Source organism: Amphibalanus amphitrite, unplaced genomic scaffold, assembly GCF_019059575.1.
Source record: "Amphibalanus amphitrite isolate SeventyFive unplaced genomic scaffold, NRLGWU_Aamphi_draft 000860F_arrow, whole genome shotgun sequence".
Lineage (NCBI taxonomy): Eukaryota > Metazoa > Arthropoda > Thecostraca > Balanomorpha > Balanidae > Amphibalanus > Amphibalanus amphitrite.
The window spans coordinates 300,281-319,688 of NW_024882354.1; the positions used below are offsets into that span (position 1 = coordinate 300,281).

At 51.8% G+C, this 19,408-nt stretch overlaps 3 protein-coding genes across 3 annotated transcripts; all 3 read left to right on the forward strand.

The window, feature by feature from the left end:
- The first annotated feature begins 1,880 nt into the window (after positions 1-1,880).
- On the forward strand, positions 1,881-4,732 carry LOC122367270 (trypsin-1-like). The gene is made up of 5 exons (XM_043340224.1): positions 1,881-2,137; positions 2,360-2,698; positions 3,142-3,365; positions 3,607-3,781; positions 3,986-4,732. Exons 1-5 carry the CDS (start codon positions 2,071-2,073, stop codon positions 4,315-4,317), a joined length of 1,137 nt encoding a protein of 378 aa, XP_043196159.1. The 5' UTR covers positions 1,881-2,070; the 3' UTR covers positions 4,318-4,732.
- Positions 4,733-6,047: 1,315 nt separating this feature from the next.
- Positions 6,048-14,797, forward strand: LOC122367258 (neuronal tyrosine-phosphorylated phosphoinositide-3-kinase adapter 1-like). The gene is made up of 7 exons (XM_043340207.1): positions 6,048-6,219; positions 7,989-9,214; positions 9,953-10,069; positions 10,675-10,839; positions 12,371-12,553; positions 13,733-13,913; positions 14,164-14,797. The coding sequence occupies exons 2-7, from the start codon at positions 7,997-7,999 to the stop codon at positions 14,349-14,351; spliced, it is 2,052 nt and encodes a 683-aa protein (XP_043196142.1). The 5' UTR covers positions 6,048-6,219; positions 7,989-7,996; the 3' UTR covers positions 14,352-14,797.
- A 514-nt stretch (positions 14,798-15,311) lies between these two features.
- On the forward strand, positions 15,312-19,403 carry LOC122367259 (ras-related protein Rab-2A; the record flags this gene model as incomplete). Its single annotated transcript, XM_043340208.1, has 5 exons — positions 15,312-15,474; positions 17,787-17,858; positions 18,146-18,213; positions 18,649-18,824; positions 19,328-19,403. Coding segments are annotated over exons 1-5 (438 nt in total), but the record flags the coding sequence as incomplete, so codon positions are not given.
- Positions 19,404-19,408: the final 5 nt, after the last annotated feature.

Below are 19,408 nucleotides of genomic sequence, written 5' to 3' on the forward strand. Positions count from 1 at the left end.
TAAACATGGATGTACAGACTGCACTCATGTAGCTGTGAGTAGATAGCAGAAACGCTGCTGCCTTGAGAACACTTCCGTATTTGATTTTATGATTCGCTTTGGAAGGAAGTCCCTCGGCGACCTACTTCTCACATGCAACTCTTATGAGGCATGTTTGTGCTTGTATGCAGGAATGACAGCCCCTTCAAGGCCTCTCTTCCTGTATAGTGATCTGGTATCAGAGCTGGGCATTGCGCAACTTAAGTCCGCAACTCCGCAACTCCGCAACTTGCGGACTACCCTCTTGGTAGCGGAGTTACGGATCGGCTACCGAGCCCAAAAAAGTTGCGAAGTTGCGAGTTGCGGAAGCGAAAAATTCTAAAGCGCAACCGCTACCGGGGCCGCCACCGCTGGTGGGGGCGCCACTGTACTCTTTGCACTCCACTGCACACTGCACGTGTTTCCAGGCTAGTTTTTGAAGCTGATTTCGAATTTAATGACCGTTTGAACATTTACGAAGTAGTTTTAGTGCCTTAGTAACATGTTACGAGGCTTTCAGTGGTGGTTGACACTGGATAGGCGGTAGGACGCCTACTGGTTGACCTGACCTGACCTGACCCGACCAGGCCCAAATGCATGAAGACGTCCTCTTTGATCAAAACCAACATGAAATTTGTTATCAGCGCCCCCCCCCCCCCCCAAAAAAAAAGCATAAAAGCTTCACTTTACGAAGTTCTAGCAGGTCCGATTTTCCCGACTTTTGGGTCATTGACCTGACCTGGAAGGTCAACCAATGACCTATGACCTTAAAATTGGGTATCATCGGCTTCCTCTCGTCACGGGCAACACGCTCGTTTTTTCCCCGCGAAGCTCTAGCTCGATCAGGGGCCGAACGGCAGGGGGGGAGGGGGTCCAACCGACGTACACGTTAGACGCTGTAAAACACCGCACACAGCGAGGGTTAAGTCAAATTTTATGGTCGCCAGCACGGGGCCGGGGGCGGGGGGGGGGGTGTTTGGACACCCCTCCGTAAGGTTTTCCGCAAATATATAAAAAAGGCGGCGGCAACGCGGCTGTTTTCGACACTGCTATTAACACATCCTTTCTACACATTGTATCAACATGTCAGACCCAGGTCACCTCAGGTCAGGTCACCAGGTCAAGTCAAGGGACCCAATCTCCGAAAAAATTAAACACCCGCCCTAGCAATACAGGGCAATATAGCAATATAGATACACCTATTGACCGATCACTTTGAAACTGTCTGCATATGACAAGGGTAACAAGATATAGGTACAAAGTGTATTGTCTCATATTTTTTTTATATTTGTGACTTAAGGTAAGGTCAACTGTGTGACCTCTCCATTATAAGTCAATGGGAGAAAATACGACTCGTCCGGATTTGCGGCAAAATGATCCCAAACAATTAAAACATGCAAAGAGTAGCACTGGCATGTCATTTACGTCGACTGGTGTCGCAATGACTTGCGCATTGAGCATTATAGGTCACGTGACGTCATCAAAGGTCACCAACAGTCAGGTCACCAACAGAGGTCAACCAAAGGTACTACCTGTCAGACATAACACTGCACTTCAGGACTAAAACTGATAAAACATAGGAACCTAATAGAGGTTGGTAGCGGAGTTGCGGAGTTGCGGAGTTGCGAGTTGCGGTTTTACGATCTGCAAAATAGTTTCGGAGTTGCGATTGCGCTTTGGGTACCTTAGGTTGCGGAAGGTAGCGGTAGCGGTTTCCAAATTTCGGTAGCGATGCCCACCTCTGTCTGGTATTTCCATGTTCCGCCCCTCAGCTCTCATGCTGACTAGTGGGGCCCACAACACCTCTACTGCATATGTAAATGCGTGTGCCGCTGCCGCCGCCTTGACCGTCTCATTGCATTCAGTGTACCCTGGAATGGGAGCGAGCTGCGGCGCCTGGGCCGCTGCCGCGACTGAGTGGGGCGGCCAGAGTGTGATGGCTGGTGACACGGCTATGTAAACCGCTGGTGAGGATTGGTGACAGCTGTTAACGACTGTCGGGACTGTCTGGTCACTGGTCAGTAGCGACTACCTGGTGGCAGAGAAGCTGAGATGGCGGTCGGACTGAGGAGGATATTGTGCTGTCTCGTGCTCGCGAGTTCGGTGGCGCGGACTTTCGGTGAGTGCTGAAGTTTGGGAGGTGGGACGGTGAAGGGAAGCGATTTGTGCTACCGGAGGGCTTCGGTTACATGATCGATCAACCTATGTTCAGTGTAAGATTTTCAAGAAGCATTCCCGACAGTTGAAGTGTTGATCCTATTCCACCAGTGATTGTCTCGCTAATGCACTTACCACCGTCCTGCTGTTCTGCCCCACTGCTGACCCCCCATCCTTCCCCCAGCCCAGAGGGACGCGGGCTGCGGCCGGCGCGGGTTCGCCGGCGGCGGCCAGTGCCGGCCGCCCGGCTCCTGCTCCCTGTACGTCTCCGGACTGTGCAGCGGCGGCTGGATCTGCTGCCGACGGTCGGAGGGAGCGGTCAGTTCTGTCACCTTTCCCCGGCCGGGGGCGGACCGCCGGCCCCCGCAGCCGCTCACCCGCCGTACAGTGGGAGCCGGCGCTATCGTCTTCCCGGAGCAGGCGGTCGGGCCGGAGCGTCCGCAGCCGGAGAGGGGTGGTCAGGGCACCGGGACCGGCCGCCAGCCGGCACAGGGCCGGCGCACCCTGCTCCGACCGCCCTTTGGTGAGCAGTGACTGATGGTGGGGCAGTTATATCGATGACGTAGTTAGCAGGGTGATGGGGGCATTGGACACTACCTGGGATTGTGGGACAGGAACAAGTAGATGAAGAAACCCTCTAATGTATGTGACTTGGCGGAAACGGTCATTATATTGGGGAGAAGTTCATGACGCGTCCATAAATAAGCAATCCCATCACCGTTCTCAGCTGTGTGTTTTCGTTATCAGCTGTCCGTTATCGTTCTTATGTCTATCATAGTTCTCAGAACTTTAATGCCGTTCTCAGCTATTCGTCTTCGTTCTTAGCTGCTCGTTACCGTGCTCAGATACCGTTGCTTATCAGCTTACTCGATACCATTGTCTTACTTAGCTGCCCGTTTTCTTTCCCAAATATCCGTTGCCGTTCCCAGATGTCCGTTTCTTAGCTCTGACTGCTTCCGTCCTCAGTGTGCCGCCGAGACTCGGCCGACTCCCGGCGCCGGCGCTCGGTACGCCGGCGGCGGCAGGCGCCGGGGTTTTTCTGTGGGGCCACTCTCATCTCGGAGCGCTACATGCTGACGGCGGCCCACTGTATCACCGAGGAGCGGCCTGTGAACGTGGTCCGGCTGGGCGGGTTCGCGCCCACGGAGGACGGCACGCCCACAAAGCCCGTCGACTACCCCGTGGAAAAGGTGCGCGGAACGGTCAGCCCCTCGGCCGGTATATGTAGTGTCAGAACATTGGGGATAAGATGCATACTTGGGAGTTGGGACTCGGACTGGAGGATGTGCTTTATGTTCCCAGCACGTGTGCACGTTTCTCTTACGTTTACGAGTATTGCGGTATTTTCTCTGTGCATACGTCTTTCTTTCGCGGCCGACTCATGTCCAGCTCCCGTACCCCCCCCCCCTTACCGGCCCCGTGTCTCGTCAGATCACCACGCACCCGCTGTACCGGTACCCGGTGGTGTACCATGACCTGGCGCTGATCCGACTCGGCCGGCCGGTCACATTCACACCCACTGTGCGCCCCTACTGCCTGGCGGCGCCCCACCAGGACCGGCCCGGCACCGACGCGCACGTGGCAGGAATCGGCGCAAAGGAGTTCGGTACGGGACGGACGTAATGGGGCGGCGCAGCGGGTCGACGACACGTGGTGTCTGGTGCGGCTGTCTTTTTCATTGAATGTAGAGGAGTTGATTTTTAGTCAGATTTCAGTCAGGTACTTGACGCTCTGCCGATAATAATTCGCTATTCTCATGCCCCTCCCAGCCTCTTATCTCAGCGTCTTACCCCTCTCCTCTCTCCGACAGGCGGTAAAGTCGGCGACGTGCTGCTGGAGGCGCCGCTGCCGATCGTCTCGGCCGCCGAATGTCTGACAAACCTGACCGGCGGCCGCACCACGCTCCAGCTGCCCCAGGGGATCACGGACGGGGTGCTGTGCGCGGGCGGCGGCGAGTCCGGCCACGACGCCTGCCAGGGCGACTCGGGCGGACCGCTGCGCGTCGAGACTGACGACGGGCCGCGGCTGGTCGGCGTCGTGGCCGCCGGGGAGGGCTGCGCCGCGCCCGGAAAGCCGGGGCTCTATACGCGCGTGTCGCACTACATCGACTGGATCGACGGCATCGTGTACGGCGATGGATAACTTCGGGCATGGGCGACTGTCCTGGCTGGCGTATGGAGGCTGCTGAGATAGGCACCAGGATACCGCGCGGTGGCAGCGCTCAACTCAATTGTCAGAGCCCGCTGTCGTACTGTCGGGAAGACGACTTTTCGAAGCAGATGTATAGCATTGTGCCCAGATACTACTGTGCATAAGTCGTGTGTGTATATATTATATTAACCCGCATAAGTACTTACTCACAGGATCAATAAATTACAAACCGAATAATCTTCAAACCGTCCAATCTTGGGGCGGACCAGCAGCAAGAAAGAGAATCGCCATATGGGTGGGAGGAAGATCGGTGCTAGGGAGAAGAGACTTAACCAGAGTTTCCAATAATTGCTCCTTTTCATGTTTTACATTTCAGAACTCTTAAAATGTCTTTCAATCACGAGATTGAGCTTCACGGTGCGAGCGACTTTACCGAGTGTCATTTGAGCGAACGTCATTTGAGCGAGCCATTTTCAGCGACTGGCAACTTAGCGAATATCAAATTGAGCGATTATCAAATATAGCGATTATCAATTTAAGCGAAAGCTATGTTTCAGCGACATCTTTTTTGTCGACTACAGTTTGAGCGACTGTCATTTGAGCGAAACACTTCATCGTCCCGTAACGGCGTATTTTTTTCTTTTTTCTTTTGCGAGCGATCGTACAACGCATGTTTCCGGAATTTTTCATGGTTATCCGGAACTGGATGGCGGATGTCACGTTCAAAGTTCAGACATTAAGCTCCAAATTTAATGCCACATTTCTAAAAAAAAAATCCAGTGGTTCGATTTCACCACCTGCTGTTTGCCAATAATGATGACCAAACGTTTGTTCAGAGATTCATATTGCTTGTGCTGTTTTTCGCGAAATTCCCCCGCTTGAATTTGGATCAGTTCCCCATGTTGTAAAATTTGTTCTTGCCCCAAGCAACGTACGAATTTCCAAATATTTTAGTGAGGTCCCTGAAACATAGACTGGATCCCCCTGTGCCATCCCTCGAGTTTATTATTGGTCCTTGGCATTCCTTCCATCGCCCTATATCTCACGTTCCACATTTCCAGAGCAAAGTTGCAGAATGAGGCCAGATATTTTTGTGGTTTCCAAGCTTAAAGCAATTTTTTAATTTGCCGCGCGCAGCTTGAAGCATGACACATCCCAAGCGGGTATTCCAAGGGCAAGAATTCCCGAAAAGTAGCAAATGATTGACTTCCGTCGCGTTCGGTTTCGCTGTAACTGTGTTCGCTCAATTGGTCCCCCATCGACCTCCATATATTCGCTCAATCTGGTTTCGCTGATTCTGGTCCTCGCTTAAGTTGATAATCGCTGTGATTGAATTCGCCGACTTGACAATTGCTGAAAAAGTCAATCGCTTAAATTGATAATCGCTGAAAAGGCTTCGCTCAAATGTCGTTCGCTGAAATGACGCTCGCTCAGGTGTCGCAGAACCTGAGCTTCAGGCTTCCGCCGTTCACATTTGGTCGTGAGAGCTGATAACACAGTTAGGGCCCACAAATAATATAGCTGCGGCGTCCATCTTCCATAGTGTGCAAAACGGCGCGCAAACCGCGCCAGAATTCTAGGCAGCGTTCGATGTCTCCCGGACGACAAAAATTCTTTGCCGTCCAGCCAATCCCGTCCAAGGTCAGCGGGGGCTCGGCTGCGGTTATGAAACGTGATTGGCCGGACGGCGTAGAATCTTCGCCGTCCGAGAGACATCGAACGCGGGGCTAATGTGCGCCTTGTGAGGGAAACACTCATGAATATATTTGTTTTCTATAATAAAAGCAAGAATAAAAACAAATTTTCTGTGTCTATTTTCGTATGCTTCTGTAAAATTTGTTTGTTTTTGTGCCCTAGGAACTGTGATTTTGATTTCTCAAAGGATGCAGTGAGGTGGGTGATGGTGTTGTGTTTTCAAGCATCAGGATCAGGATTGAGATTTATTCAGAGCTTAGCCTTACTTAGAAATACAAATTGGAGGCCAAACAATAAAACACATGAATAAAAATTGAAGGCTCATACTGAAGCTATGTAACCTCATAACTAAAACATTTTACTTTACATAGTTTGAGGTGTAGCACAGAACGCCAATGCCAGCTCGTAGAATGAGAATCAGTCGGGGGAGGTTTGGTCAATCGTTGTCATTTTTAGCACGTGCTATTTTTGTCACACGTGCTAAAAATGACAACGATTCTGCTATTTTTGACAACGATGAGGCCGATTTCACTCCTCAGCGAGGAAATGAAGATTTTGGAAAGATAAACACTGATTTTGGAAAAGAAGTGCTGCCACCTGGTGCAAGACGAAGAATCCAGCTTTAATATGCCTGTTATTTGTATGGTAGTTTGTTTTGTGGCCTGAAGTTGGAACTTAAAATTGAAGCATCCGAAAATGATCGATATTGATCGAAAACATGATGTTGATGAAAAAATAATATTTTAAGTTGAGAGAGGAGGCCATTTTATCCAGATGCAGTAGTTTACTTCTTGAAATTATTTTTGCTAATGACGGCTGCTAATTATCCCTCATTACATGGCAGTCGTCGTAAGCAAAAATAATTTCAAGAAGTAAACCACCGCATCTGGATAAAATGGCCTCCTCTCTCAACTTAACATATTATTTTTTTCATCAACATCATGATTTCGATCAATATCGATCATTTTCGGATGCTTCAATTTAAAGTTCCAACTTCGGGCCACAAAAAAGGGTATACTTCAACGTTGGACTACCATACAAACAACGGCCATATTAAAGCTGGTTTCTTCTTCTTGCACCAGGTGGCAGCACTTCTTTTCCAAAATCAGTGCTTGTATTTCCAAAATCGTGATTTCCTCGCTGAGGAGTGAAATCGGCTTCATCGTTGCTAAAAATAGCTGATAGCGTTGTCATTTTTAGCACATGGTTGCCAAAAATGGCATGTGCTAAAAATGACAACCATTGACCAAACCTCCCCCAACTGGAATGGTGAAACAAACCAAAAAGAAATAATTAGAAATGTAAAATATGCCTGGGAAAATTATACAGAATTTATTGAATTCAAGTGTAATTTATTAGAGCATTGGTTTGTGCATCAAAATAAGTTGATTTGATATTAATTCAAAAAGGTAAACTTAAAATTGATCATGAGCTCTAATTCAAATTCAATTGAGTAGTTATGCGTTGTTTCCTTGTTTTCATTTTGGCAGCCCCTTAGCGCTCCTTAAACCTCAGCAAATAAGAATGAGAACTGAATCTTTGAGACATGATAGAGGACAGAGGTCAATTATCAATGCCAGGCTGGGCTTTCAATATAATTGCAATTTTAGTTTAGCCTCAGGGCTCAGTTTGAGCTCCACTTTTGATTCTGATTTATTGTGTTCAGTCTTTTTCTTAGCATAGGATTAATGTGGGGACTTGTGTTAAGTCACAGTTTCAAATATTTGGTTATTGAATGAATCTTGTTTCATTACTCATCCATGCTCTTGCTACTCTTAGTTGAGATGCTAATACAATGATTGGTGTGACAGGAGCATTTGGGACAAAGATATCTTGTAGTATTTGCATTAGAAATGAGTGAAAAATGTGAAACAAAGCAATGTAAATGCAAAACAATTTTGAGATAATTATCTCCCATGAGTAAACTTCAAGTGCAAATGAAAAGAAATTGTCATGTTCCATTTCAGGTTGGCTGATGGAGGATGACGTCAACCAGGGTGGCGGCAGTGGCGAGCAGAACGGGCGCGTCAACGGCGCCGTCGGCGGCCGTCCGACCCCATCCCCCGCGGGCGGCGGCGGCGGCGCGCGGCCCAAGCAGCCCTCCAGGCCGCGGCCGCCTCCGCCCACCGAGGAGAGCGACGACGAGCCGCCGTCGCCGGCCGCGGCGCGGCGCGTCAACGGCCGTCCCGACCCGCGCCTGCTGCTCAGTCACAGCGCCAGCGAGTCCGACTGCGCGCTTGACGAGTGTGTGTACACGTACAAGGGCGACCGGCCGGCAGACGTGAACCGCAACCACCACCGGCCGCCGGCGCCGCCGCCGCCGCCGGCCGGCGGGCGCGTCTCGCCCGACCTGGACTTTCTCGAGATGGACTTTGACCCTAGTGCGTTCGATACGAGCGAGGATGAGCTGGAGGTGCCGGCGGCGGCCGGCTGGACGGCGGAGGAGGGCAGCTCGCCGCCGCCCCTGGCCAACGGGCCGCCGCCGCTCGAGTCGCCGTCCCCGCCGCCGCCCCCGCCGCAGCACCCTCCCCCGCCGCCGCTGGTCGCCGACGAGGCGCCGCTGGAGGTGCCGTCGTCTCCGTCGCCGTCTCCGCCGTCTCCGGCGGGTAGCAGCCGGTCTTCCCAGAGCTCCGGGTCGCGCACGCCGTCCCCCTCGCCGCCCAGCTCCCGAGCGAGCTCGCCGGGCGCGACGGCGGCCGCGGCGCCCGCCGAGAACGTCAAATTCAACCGGCTGTCGGCGGCCGGATCCAACTCGGACGACAACCTGCGGTACAGTGACACCGGCAGCCCGGATAGCAACGCGGCCGAGGCGCGGCCTGGCCGCCGGCCCGCCGAGCACAAAGTCACCAACCGGCGCCTGGTGCGCTACAACCTCAGCTCGAGCAGCGCCCCGGCGGCCCCTCCGGCGGCTGCCGAGCTGTCCCCGCGACTCCCTCACAGTCGCAGCGAGCACAGTGCCGTGGACGGCGGCTCGGACAAGTACCGGCACTGCTGCAGCAACGACCTGAGCGACCGCCAGCCGGGCGGCTGTCACGATCGACTCCGGCGCCGAGAGAACTCGGTGTTCAACATCCCCGGCGGGGGAGGCGCCGGCGACCCCAACCTGCAGCACGACGGCTGTCACGGCGCGCCAGAAAAGGCCTTCATGGCGCGCAAAGGCGCCGCCAACGCTGCCGACTCGGGACTGTTTGAGGTGAGAGATGCGCTCACTGCTTGAGAGCTGCTGAGAGGAATGCATTGACTTCAAATGCTCTTGTGTGACTGACAGGTCTTGGTGGGAGACATGACGATGTGTTTGTGCTTCCAGGCTACACATTTGTTGTTACGATCGTAGAAATGAATGGTTTCCGTTGCATGTCGAACTAGCTTGGTAATGATCACTGTTCCTGAGAAAGGGCCCATTGTGTTATCGTGGTTTGCAGCTATTTCTATGTCATATCCTTATATCGTGCTTTCGTGGCTCTGCATCGTGTGAAAAGTCTTGACATCGAGCCATATGGCCTTGTCCGCCTCTTTCGTGCATCGCTTTTGCTGGATGATTTTTTTTTTGTAAATTATTGACGTGTCTGCAGTCCACTGCCTTACAGTCCGTGACAATTTTGCTTGAATCCAGCCCTCTGGAAGGTGATATCTGCTGTGACTGTTGGTTGTCATGTTTCCTTCCTAATTTAATTGTGGACTCTGGAGCAATAATCTGGCCTGGTACCTCTATCTCCTGGTACCCTGGTATCTACACCTCTATCAGAATGGCTGTGATCTCTCTGAGAATGTGATGATCTGATCTGACAGTTTGATCTGTCCCCTATCCGTCAGAATGGCTGTGATCTCTCTGAGAAGGTGATGATCTGACAGTTTGATCTGTCCCCTGTCCGTCAGAATGGCTGTGATCTCTGACCATGTCTGACAGTGTGCCCTGTCCCCTCTCCGCTAGAATGGCTGTGATCTCTCTGAGAAGGTGATGATCTGGACCGAAATGGAGGCCTTCACGCGGCAGGTGACGCAGATCGCCCGGTCCGCCTGCGGCGCCACTGCCGTCATCAACGTGTTGGTAAGTGACGGGACCGTCCAGCGCCCCCACCGCCCCGTCTGGGGCCCGGCGAGAGGTCCCGCGCCGCCCCGAGCTGGCACCCGGCCAAATGGGAGCAGCCGCCACCACCGACTCCAGTCCTGCATTTTGTACGCCACAGCCGGCCACCGTCAGTGTCACGCTGCAGAATTTACTCGCCGGTTATGGCGGCGTTTCGATCGGTCCGGCTATAACACTCGGGCAATTATCTGGGACGGACCGTCCGTCTGTCCTTCCTGTGTCGTTCCCGGTGGTGCCGACCGATTTTAGTGGTAGCACATGGATCTTCGTGGAAATGACCGCTGTTCTTATTGTTACGTTCATGTGACGAGCTTGATATTCGATTACAGCCACATATATCACCTTTGTAGTGTCAGTATGGTGGTTAAGTTCTAATAAGTTATTGTGTTATGAAGGATGGTGTGGACGCGAAAAACATAAAGTAAGCAAACACTAATTACCTAAGAAACAACACCTCAGAACCATTAGCGTATTTTGACCATCGATTACCACGCTGTCCCCAATCTGTCCATCCTCCCGTGTCCGCCCCGTCGACCGCTAACCCTCCCTCTGTGGCCATTCTTCAGCTGGCGCTCGGCTACCAGCCGGACCCGGCGGCAGCAGCGGCGGCCGTCAGCACCCGGCTGCGCCGCGAGTCCGCGCCGCTGGCCGACTACCTGTTCTCCCGGTCCGAGGCCGGCTGTACACACACGCAGCTCATCGAGGGCGTCGAGACGCTCAGTGGCGGCGAGGTGAGAGGCTGGGAGAGGGAGGGTTAGCGGTGTAAGAGAACAACAGGCGAGGGAAAGGCAGGAGCGAGTGTAAGGTCGAGATGGATCAGGGCTCAACAAAGCCAGGACAGAAGAGCAAGAAATTGTGTTGTCCTGTGGTGTAGCCGACCGCTGTAGATTACTTGAACTTGAAGCTCCCTGATCCGGCGGCGTCTAACTGACGTTTGGATGTTAAGAGGCTGTCGGTAGAAGTCCTCGACCCGCACTTACCAGGAATACGGCACCTTCAGGAAGCCTGAATTACATCCCTTCTCACTAGATGACGCGCGCGTCTGTACACGGGCCGCTGTGTAGCACTGGGATCCCTCCGACACGCCATGTGTGTGTGGGTTGGTAGGGGGGGGGGGGGGTTAGCCGTGACGTGTGTAAGGGGGGTATGAACCTGCTACCCGATATATGTAATGACTCAGTCATCCAGAGTTTCCGAAGCATTGACTGATCAGATGACCTCCTCTGGGACTGACTGACTAGTAACAGTCGCACAGTCGCAGCAGTTCGATCACCCGCTGTGTCGTGCTCCGTTCCTGGATCGGGCCGAGACGCTCCCAGTACCGGGAAGGCGGTCTGTTTGGTGTTGGATCAGCGGTATCGTGCTCGGCCTGACGTGGGACGGACTTTGATCGGTCGGGCTCCGGAGCTCCGCAAATCGCGCTTCCGGGGATTAGTGTATGTAGGACTGAGGTATTTGGTAGCCGAGTCACTGCAGAGGTTCGTACGAACCCAGGATAATGCCGTCAGTTCCGTTGTGCCCTTTGTTTTTGTTTAGGAACCGAAGCTGTTCGGTGTGGTATTTCACAGTGGTATCATATGCTAATCCTAACGAACCAAGATAAGACAAGACTTCTTCCCGTTTCGGTTTGCTTCTTAGAAACTATAATTAGCAAATTCCCTTGCATCTCGTGCACGTGTGGGAGCACAGGTGTTCTTTCCGTGTAGCAGCGGTTGCAGACCTGCGTGATAAAGTCTGTACACGTCCCGGCCGCACGCGGCTCTGACAGGCCACACATGGCCGTCCCGGTGTCGGCCTGTCTGGGCAGGTGTGTGTACGACACTCCTCGGTCGGTCGGGGTCCTGTTTGACACAGCTGCCCCCCCCCCTCCCCCCTCCCGTGGCACACCTGGCGTCTGTGCCGTGGACCCGGACAGCGACAGGGAGACCCGGGCAGGGATGGGACGGGGCGGGTAGTGGCACAGGGAGACCCGGGGCAGACATGGATGGCAGACATGGACATGGAGACATGGCTAATATGATATGAGCAGCGACAAGCTAAGAAGAGCGATTGAGTTAATTATACGCCTATTTATGTCCGCTTTTCCCTTGGGCTGGCGTAGCTTCAGTGTGAAATAGCCGTGGCGTTAGCATTGAACGTCAAATAGTTTTTTTTTTCACCAAGTTTTCAGACACTATTTTAATCAATAAGCGTCATCATTATCATCACTTTATTCTCTACACTTCCCTGACCCCCTCCCCCTTCCCCCCGCCCTGTCTCCAGGTGTGCGGCCGGTTTTTCTGCATGTACCCGCGGCGCAGTTTCCAGCTGGTGCGCTGGCTGGCCGGCTGGCTGCGCCGGGGCGCCGTGCCGGTGGCCACGCTGAACCTCCAGCGGGGCGTGCCGCCGCAACAGACCGTGCCAGACGCCTGGCATCACCAGATGGCCTTCGGAGTCGGGCCGCAGGTCAGTTGGGGGGCGCTGGGGAGATGATCCTGGGTCAGTCGGGCAGTCGGACTCCATGTCAGTACAAGTCAGTAGAGATGCAACCCTAGGTCAGTCGCTAACGCTGGGGGACGCCGGGTGTCGGCCTCAGGTTGTTTGGAACGACGAGAAGTTGATCCTCCGCGCCCGTAAACCCTAATGAACAAACAGAGAAGTTGATCCTCAAGCCAGTTGGATAGGGGGAGTCTTCACCGATCTCGCCAAGATCGGTGAAACACGAACGTCCCAGGTAGAACCCAGGTTCAATATCATCTACGTACTGTAGTAATTGTGGAATGTTGACCTCTGCTTGGACGTGAGGGACAGTGAGGAAATTATCGTGTCCGTAAATTAATTGTACCTTTGTGTTGGCATACACAACATGATTCTTTCTATCTATAGAAATAAAAAATGGTCCTTCCCCCATGTTCATCCATTCTGAGCGTGATCTGAGCGTTCTCTGTACCATTCACAATTCTGTCTGGGGTAGGTAGCTCGATATGTGCTTTTCCCGCCCACTTATCGCCCTCACGGCGTGTGCGGTAGATTGCCGCGCACCTGTGCGTATCCCCTATCGACGCCAGTCGGAGGGCGCGGGCCGCGGTGCTCCGTACTGCCGATTGGTGTGCGGCACGGGCGCCCCTCCCTCCCCTCACCGTGACGGGGGGGGGGGGGGCGGCTGGGAGGTTTATGGCTCTGACTAGGAGAACAGGCGGTATCGTGCCGGAACGGGGCAGGGTCGGCTGCCCGTGACACCAGTCGGCCTGGGTGTGGCTTGAGATGTCTCGAGCGCGCGTAGAAATAGCGTTCAACTATTTACTCAGGCTCCTAATCTATTTGATCTTTACTGTATTCTTAATCACATTGCTTTTTTAGTTTTGACGTCTTCCTAACCACGCATCACATTGGATATCTGCAACCGTTCACTTTTACATCCTTTTGATCTATGTTTTTAGGATTTATGTATAACCCGTGTAAGATCCTTCTGTCGTTCTCGGTGTACACACGTCTTTTCTCTCCCTGGGCAACTGTGTGGGTGAGCATCTGAATCTGTGTGTACCTGACCCCCGCCTCTCCACCAGGGTGTGTACCTGACCTCTGACCCCCCCCCCCCCTTTCCAGGGTGTGTACCTGACCTCTGACCCCCCTGCCTCTCTCCAGGGAGTGTACCTGACCAACCCGCTGGAGTGCGTGTCGGCCTCCCTGCTCGGTGAGCAGCTCTCGAGCGACTCGGTGCTGCTGGTCCGCAGTGAGGACGTCACCGCTCGATGGCGGCACGGCTGCTCGCTACAGCCGCTCATGACGGCCGAGGACCCGCGCTGGAGCAACATGAACGTGCTAGGTACGGAGCGTGGGAGTAGCGGGCTTCGGGTTCTTGTAGTGTTTCCCCAGCCAGTTGCGTCATCCTCTGTTCAACCTTCTCTCTTATCCCGATATATTCTTGCTGGTCCTGGGTGTCGATGACCTTGGGCACTTCGGGAGACCTAAAAACCCAAGCATCTTGGTCATAGTATGTTGCTGACGTGTCCATCTCCCCGCCCCTCGCGGCCACCTCGTCTGACCGTCCGTGTGCCCGCTCCGGTGTCCGGCAGGCCAGGTGGTGAACGTGCTCCGCGAGGCGTCCGACCCGCCGCCGCCGGGCGTGCGGCGCGCGCTGGCCGCGCACGTCACCATCCCGGCCTGGTACCGCTCGGGCGTGACGCTGTTCGTGCGCCGCTCCTCGCCGCACTGCGCCGACCTGCTGCGCGAGCCCGAACTGCCGCGACTCGAGGACTGCTAGCCGGCCAGCGACTAACGACAGCCGAAACTCAGCCGCCGCACCAGCCCGCAGCGCCTGGTCGGACTTCGCACGTGAAAAACTGCAGGATTTCGAACGGGAAAATCATCTGTGATGGAATGTTTCTTAATTCTTGGATTGGTTGTAATGCGGTGAAAGAAACTGAACAGTGGAAGGTTCTGGAGCTTTCGATTTATGAACGCCTTGTGGGTCGCTGTAGGCGGAGTGTGGCACTCTGAGAAATTGTGCTGCTGTGCGGCGGGCGCCGGTCGTTTTTCGCAGCGGACCGGTCCGAGTCGCTCTCTGCCATGTCTCGTGCTGCCAAGTGTGTACCGGCCGTCGGGGAAGATGGGTCCTTCATTGTTTGTGTATATTGCAGATCATATATTTATGTGCGCCGTAATGCTCTATGCAAAGTGTGTTTGTGTAAATATAACCCGCCATATCGACAGTGTCTTTGATGATATTTTCTTAAAACAACTTCGGATTCCCAGACTAGCATCGGGCCGTTATTTGATGCACCCATAGCGAGGTGAACTGACCCCCATATCATATGATACAATCTGTCATCCTCACCACCACAGCAGTGTAAGTCATGACAAATAATCCATTCATGTGCTGGCTGTATGTTGTCCTGTCGGATGCTCGGCAACGGCAGTGATCTACCTGATCAACCTCGAAAATGCTACTCTATGTAGGTTCCGCGTTTCAGTTGCCAAGTTGTAGGTACCTGCTTGCCGTCTTTTCGAAAAGCAATCAAAAGACATCGGCAAGAAATTACGCTTAAGTCTTTTTCTGTATCCTCTTAGTCTACTTAGTCACTAAAACGACATATTTTTCACAATGATCGGGGAAAAACAAGGTGACACTTGGAATGAATCGGCGAATTTTGAAATAGCAGCCTCATCTCGAAGCCTCCATCAGGGCCAATCAGCTGTTTCAGGCTTTGTGTTGATGTATCACGGAGACGTTTGCTGCGTAGTCTCTGCTGCTGCGCCATTCCCTATTTGTTTTCTTTGTGAGAATCCTCGCAGTTATTGAGGTTTGAATTCAGGGAAGGTGTGAAACAAAGAACCAAGAATGTCTTATGCATATCTTTTCAAGTATATTATCATAGGCGACACAGGTAAGAGTTAATCGTTTTGTTCGTGAATGCGCCGCTTATGTCTACTGGTCCGTGGATGCCAATGGCCATTTGTTGCATATGGTGCTCTGTTTTCATCATGAGGGGCTGTCTACTGAATCCAACTTACTTAAAATGCAATATTCCTAGTTAACACAATGGATGAGAATTGGTCATTTTCTTTTGCATGGATTCAGCATTGAGTTATAACGTAGTCTCGGAAGGGTGGTGTCCCCATTTACAAGTGGCTCTTGTTCATATTGCACCCATTTTCTCAATGATTTGGCTGCTATAAGCATCAAGGTGTAATTTATCCCTAAAACAATGTGTTCTGGTTGCGTCATTAGCTCAGCGGTTCAAGGTTGTAGGTACCTAGGTGTCCTACACTGGTAGGGTGTTTTTGTTTGTTTTGGCTGGTATTTACTGCCTCCAGTACTCTGACCATAGTTACATATATGTCTAATAATTTAACAATTTGTACATAATTTGCAACCAACAGGTGCTATTTAAAAAAAAAATCACATGGTGCTATTGAATATTTATGTCTGTAGGTCCCTAATGAATGTACAATGCCTATACCTACAATAGAAGCTATCTATACCCTCTTTGCGTTGAGGGCTCTTAAATCTCACAAAAAACTATTGATGTATTTTTCCATAATTTGTTTGTTTTACATCACAATGGATTGCATTTGTACCCCCCCCCCCCCCATGCAGCGACCTGTGTTGCAAATTTCTGCAAATCATTACAAAATAATTTCCTAAGTAATTAATGTCAATTACCAATTAACCTTCGCCCTGGTGGGGGGGGGGGGCCATTTTGGCCCCCCCCCTGTGGTTTTTCAGCGATAACTCAGAAACCACTTGAGTTAGCGCCCTGAAACTTTGTATAGCTGTTTATTCAACATTTTTACATCATGTCCTTTTTTGGGGGGTTCGGGTCAGGTCAGGTCAGGTCACAAGGTCACCAAAACTGACACCACCTCTAAAAAAGTTCAAAGCTCTCTCAAAGGCACAGCTTTTATCCGATTGATGTAAAATTTACAGTACTTGAAGATGTCACCCAGCTCTACAAAATGGCTATCTCGGATTTTTTATAAATGTGACCTAAGGTCAGGTCAGGTCATCGCTGCTCCCCATTATAAGTCAATGGGAGAATCGAAAAGTAGTTGTTTTTCAGCTAAATCGGGCGTGATTGTTCCTATATTTCGTTATTGAAGTGTCTTGGGTCAGCAAATCACAGCCCATGTGAAACCATTTGCTTGTGACCTCGCTGAGGTCACGCTAGGTCATCTCCCTGGTCACCAGAGGTCACCAGCGGTTTTTCTGCACTTACTTGTTATTGAATAGAGATAGAGACTCCGTTCGACGTTTATCGTGTTTGTCTCGTCAATGCGGATCGAATGATATGCAGCATGACCTATTTCGGTAAGGTCATGACCTTGACCTGAGGTCAAATTTTCAAAATGACCTTTCGAGGTCAAACTATATATCATTCGACGCGTCTCGACGAGCCAAGCACGATGGTGCATGAATCGTTTCTCTATTTTCTCGTGAATGCATGCTATAGTTAAAAACATTTTCAACGAAATTTGCCAAGTTGACCTTGCATGACCTCTGTAGGCCAAACCGTTGAGCTGAGGTCAAATCTGACGAACTTTGGCGAAAGAGCTTGAAAAGAGCTATCGATTGCTTTTTTCCGCGGCTCTCTAGCTCTTCTAGTTTCCGAGCTACAGCGGAATATGTCCGGCAACACCGAAAACACTGAAATTTGACCTATGATGACCTCTAGCGACCTCAATATTGACCTTAGCGAAAAAATGACCGAAATACTTTCGAACGTACTTGTTATGGGCTTTCGTTTGCTTTTTTCCGCGTCTTCCTAGCCCTCTTCGTTTTCGAGTTAGACGGGGGGGGGTCATTTGGCCCCCCCCCACCAGGGCGAAGGTGGCTCAGACCCACACCAGGGCGCGGGTTAAAATTAGTCACCTTAGTGTAAACTTTTCAATGATCCCCATTTGGTATTTAGTAAAAGATGAAGAAGGTGTACATACTATTGGAAAAGAGCTACAAGTTTCAATACTGAAGACTACCCTAGATCAAGGTGTTATCATCTTGTACTAGTATGTTAGTAAAAGCAATTAAGACTTGGGGAAAAATATGTCAAGTTTTAGTAAGGAAGTGAATAAAACTTATTTTTGATTGACTGCTGAAATCACTGCTGAAGCAGTCATTTGAAATGACTGCTGAAACAGTCATTTGAGCTGACTGCTAATTTTGACTGCTCTTTCATTCACTACTGTTTCTGTTTCACAGGTGTGGGCAAATCCTGCCTCCTATTGCAGTTCACAGACAAAAGATTTCAGCCTGTACACGACCTGACCATTGGTAAGCGTCTGCTGCTGCTAATGTTTACCTTGACCAATGGACCAATAGTCATTGGTCACTCATTTCAATTTGTTGAATCACAACTCAGCAAATGTAATATCTCTACAAGGGCACTTGTAGCCAGCTGCATCATAATGAGCTGAATTGACAGCCCCAAAACTCAACAACCCATGATATCGACGGTCTGTCCATGTGACTTAATCCAAGGCGTGGAAGCTGGTCTCACCATCCAACCATCCACGTTCCTTTCCGTTCCACACCGCTGACCGCCTCTCTGTGTGTCGCAGGCGTGGAGTTCGGCGCCCGCATGATTACCATCGATGGCAAACAAGTCAAACTGCAGATCTGGGACACGGTAAGGGCTCGGCACCGGATACGGGCTGCCTATTGATCCATATGGGCCGGGATGTCCGGTTATAACGGGCAGAACTATTGACTAACTACTGTAATAGCCAGCTAGTTAGTGGCTTTTCTGTTTTGGCAAGCGTGAACACGTTGGAGTTCCGGATTGACATATGCCTGCTGTTTTTTTTTTCGCCCTTATATCGCATATTCCCATGCTGAGCTGATTCCGTTTGAAGAAAATTACTTCCACGACTTCTGTCTGCTATATTCAGTTGACAATCTTCTTTTCTATACATCCAGTCGATCATCATCCACTTTTTTCCTGTTTGGCTGGAATGACCTTCCCATGCAATCGCTCACATTACACACATGCGCCATCTCATCGCCCCCCCCCCCCCCACCCGTCCGTCGGCCGGCCGGTGACCCCTCCCCCCGTGGCCCGCAGGCGGGTCAGGAGGCGTTCCGGTCCATCACGCGCTCCTACTACCGCGGCGCGGCCGGCGCGCTGCTCGTGTACGACATCACTAGGCGCGACACGTTCAACCACCTCACCACGTGGCTGGAGGACGCGCGGCAGCACTCCAACTCCAACATGGTCATCATGCTCATCGGCAACAAGAGGTGTGTCATGTGTGTGCGCCGACCGCGGCCGGCGGGCTTGGAGGGAGGGGAGGGACAGGACACGGAGAGATGGCGGTGGAGGGATTTCGCCAAAGCTAATTAGGGGGTTCCTCGTACTTTTTATCTTTGACGGTGGTCTCTGTAGACGATATATATTCCAGTACGCTACATCTTATTTTGCAAGCTTGCGAAGTGTCTGTATTGAAATTGGAGAATATTTACGTTGCTGTTTCTTGCCTGCGGAGTACCCCACCATTATATCGAAGGTCAATGGCCTCTGTTGGCACGTTTACAATTGTTGTTTTTATGTGATGTTTGTTGTACAGATCTAAGCAGCGCTGTTGACCCGGCGCTCTACAGAAGATGCTCACCTGTGCGTGTCCCATCGGTGACCTGTGATCTCTCTCCATGGCGTAACCCATGACCCGTGGCTGCCCCTGGCCTGACCTGTGTGTGACCTGTCACTGTGACCCGTGACTGACCTCTGCCCTGTGTTCCGCCAGCGACCTGGAGTCGCGGAGAGACGTGAAGCGCGAGGAGGGCGAGGCGTTCGCGCGCGAGCACGGCCTCATCTTCATGGAGAC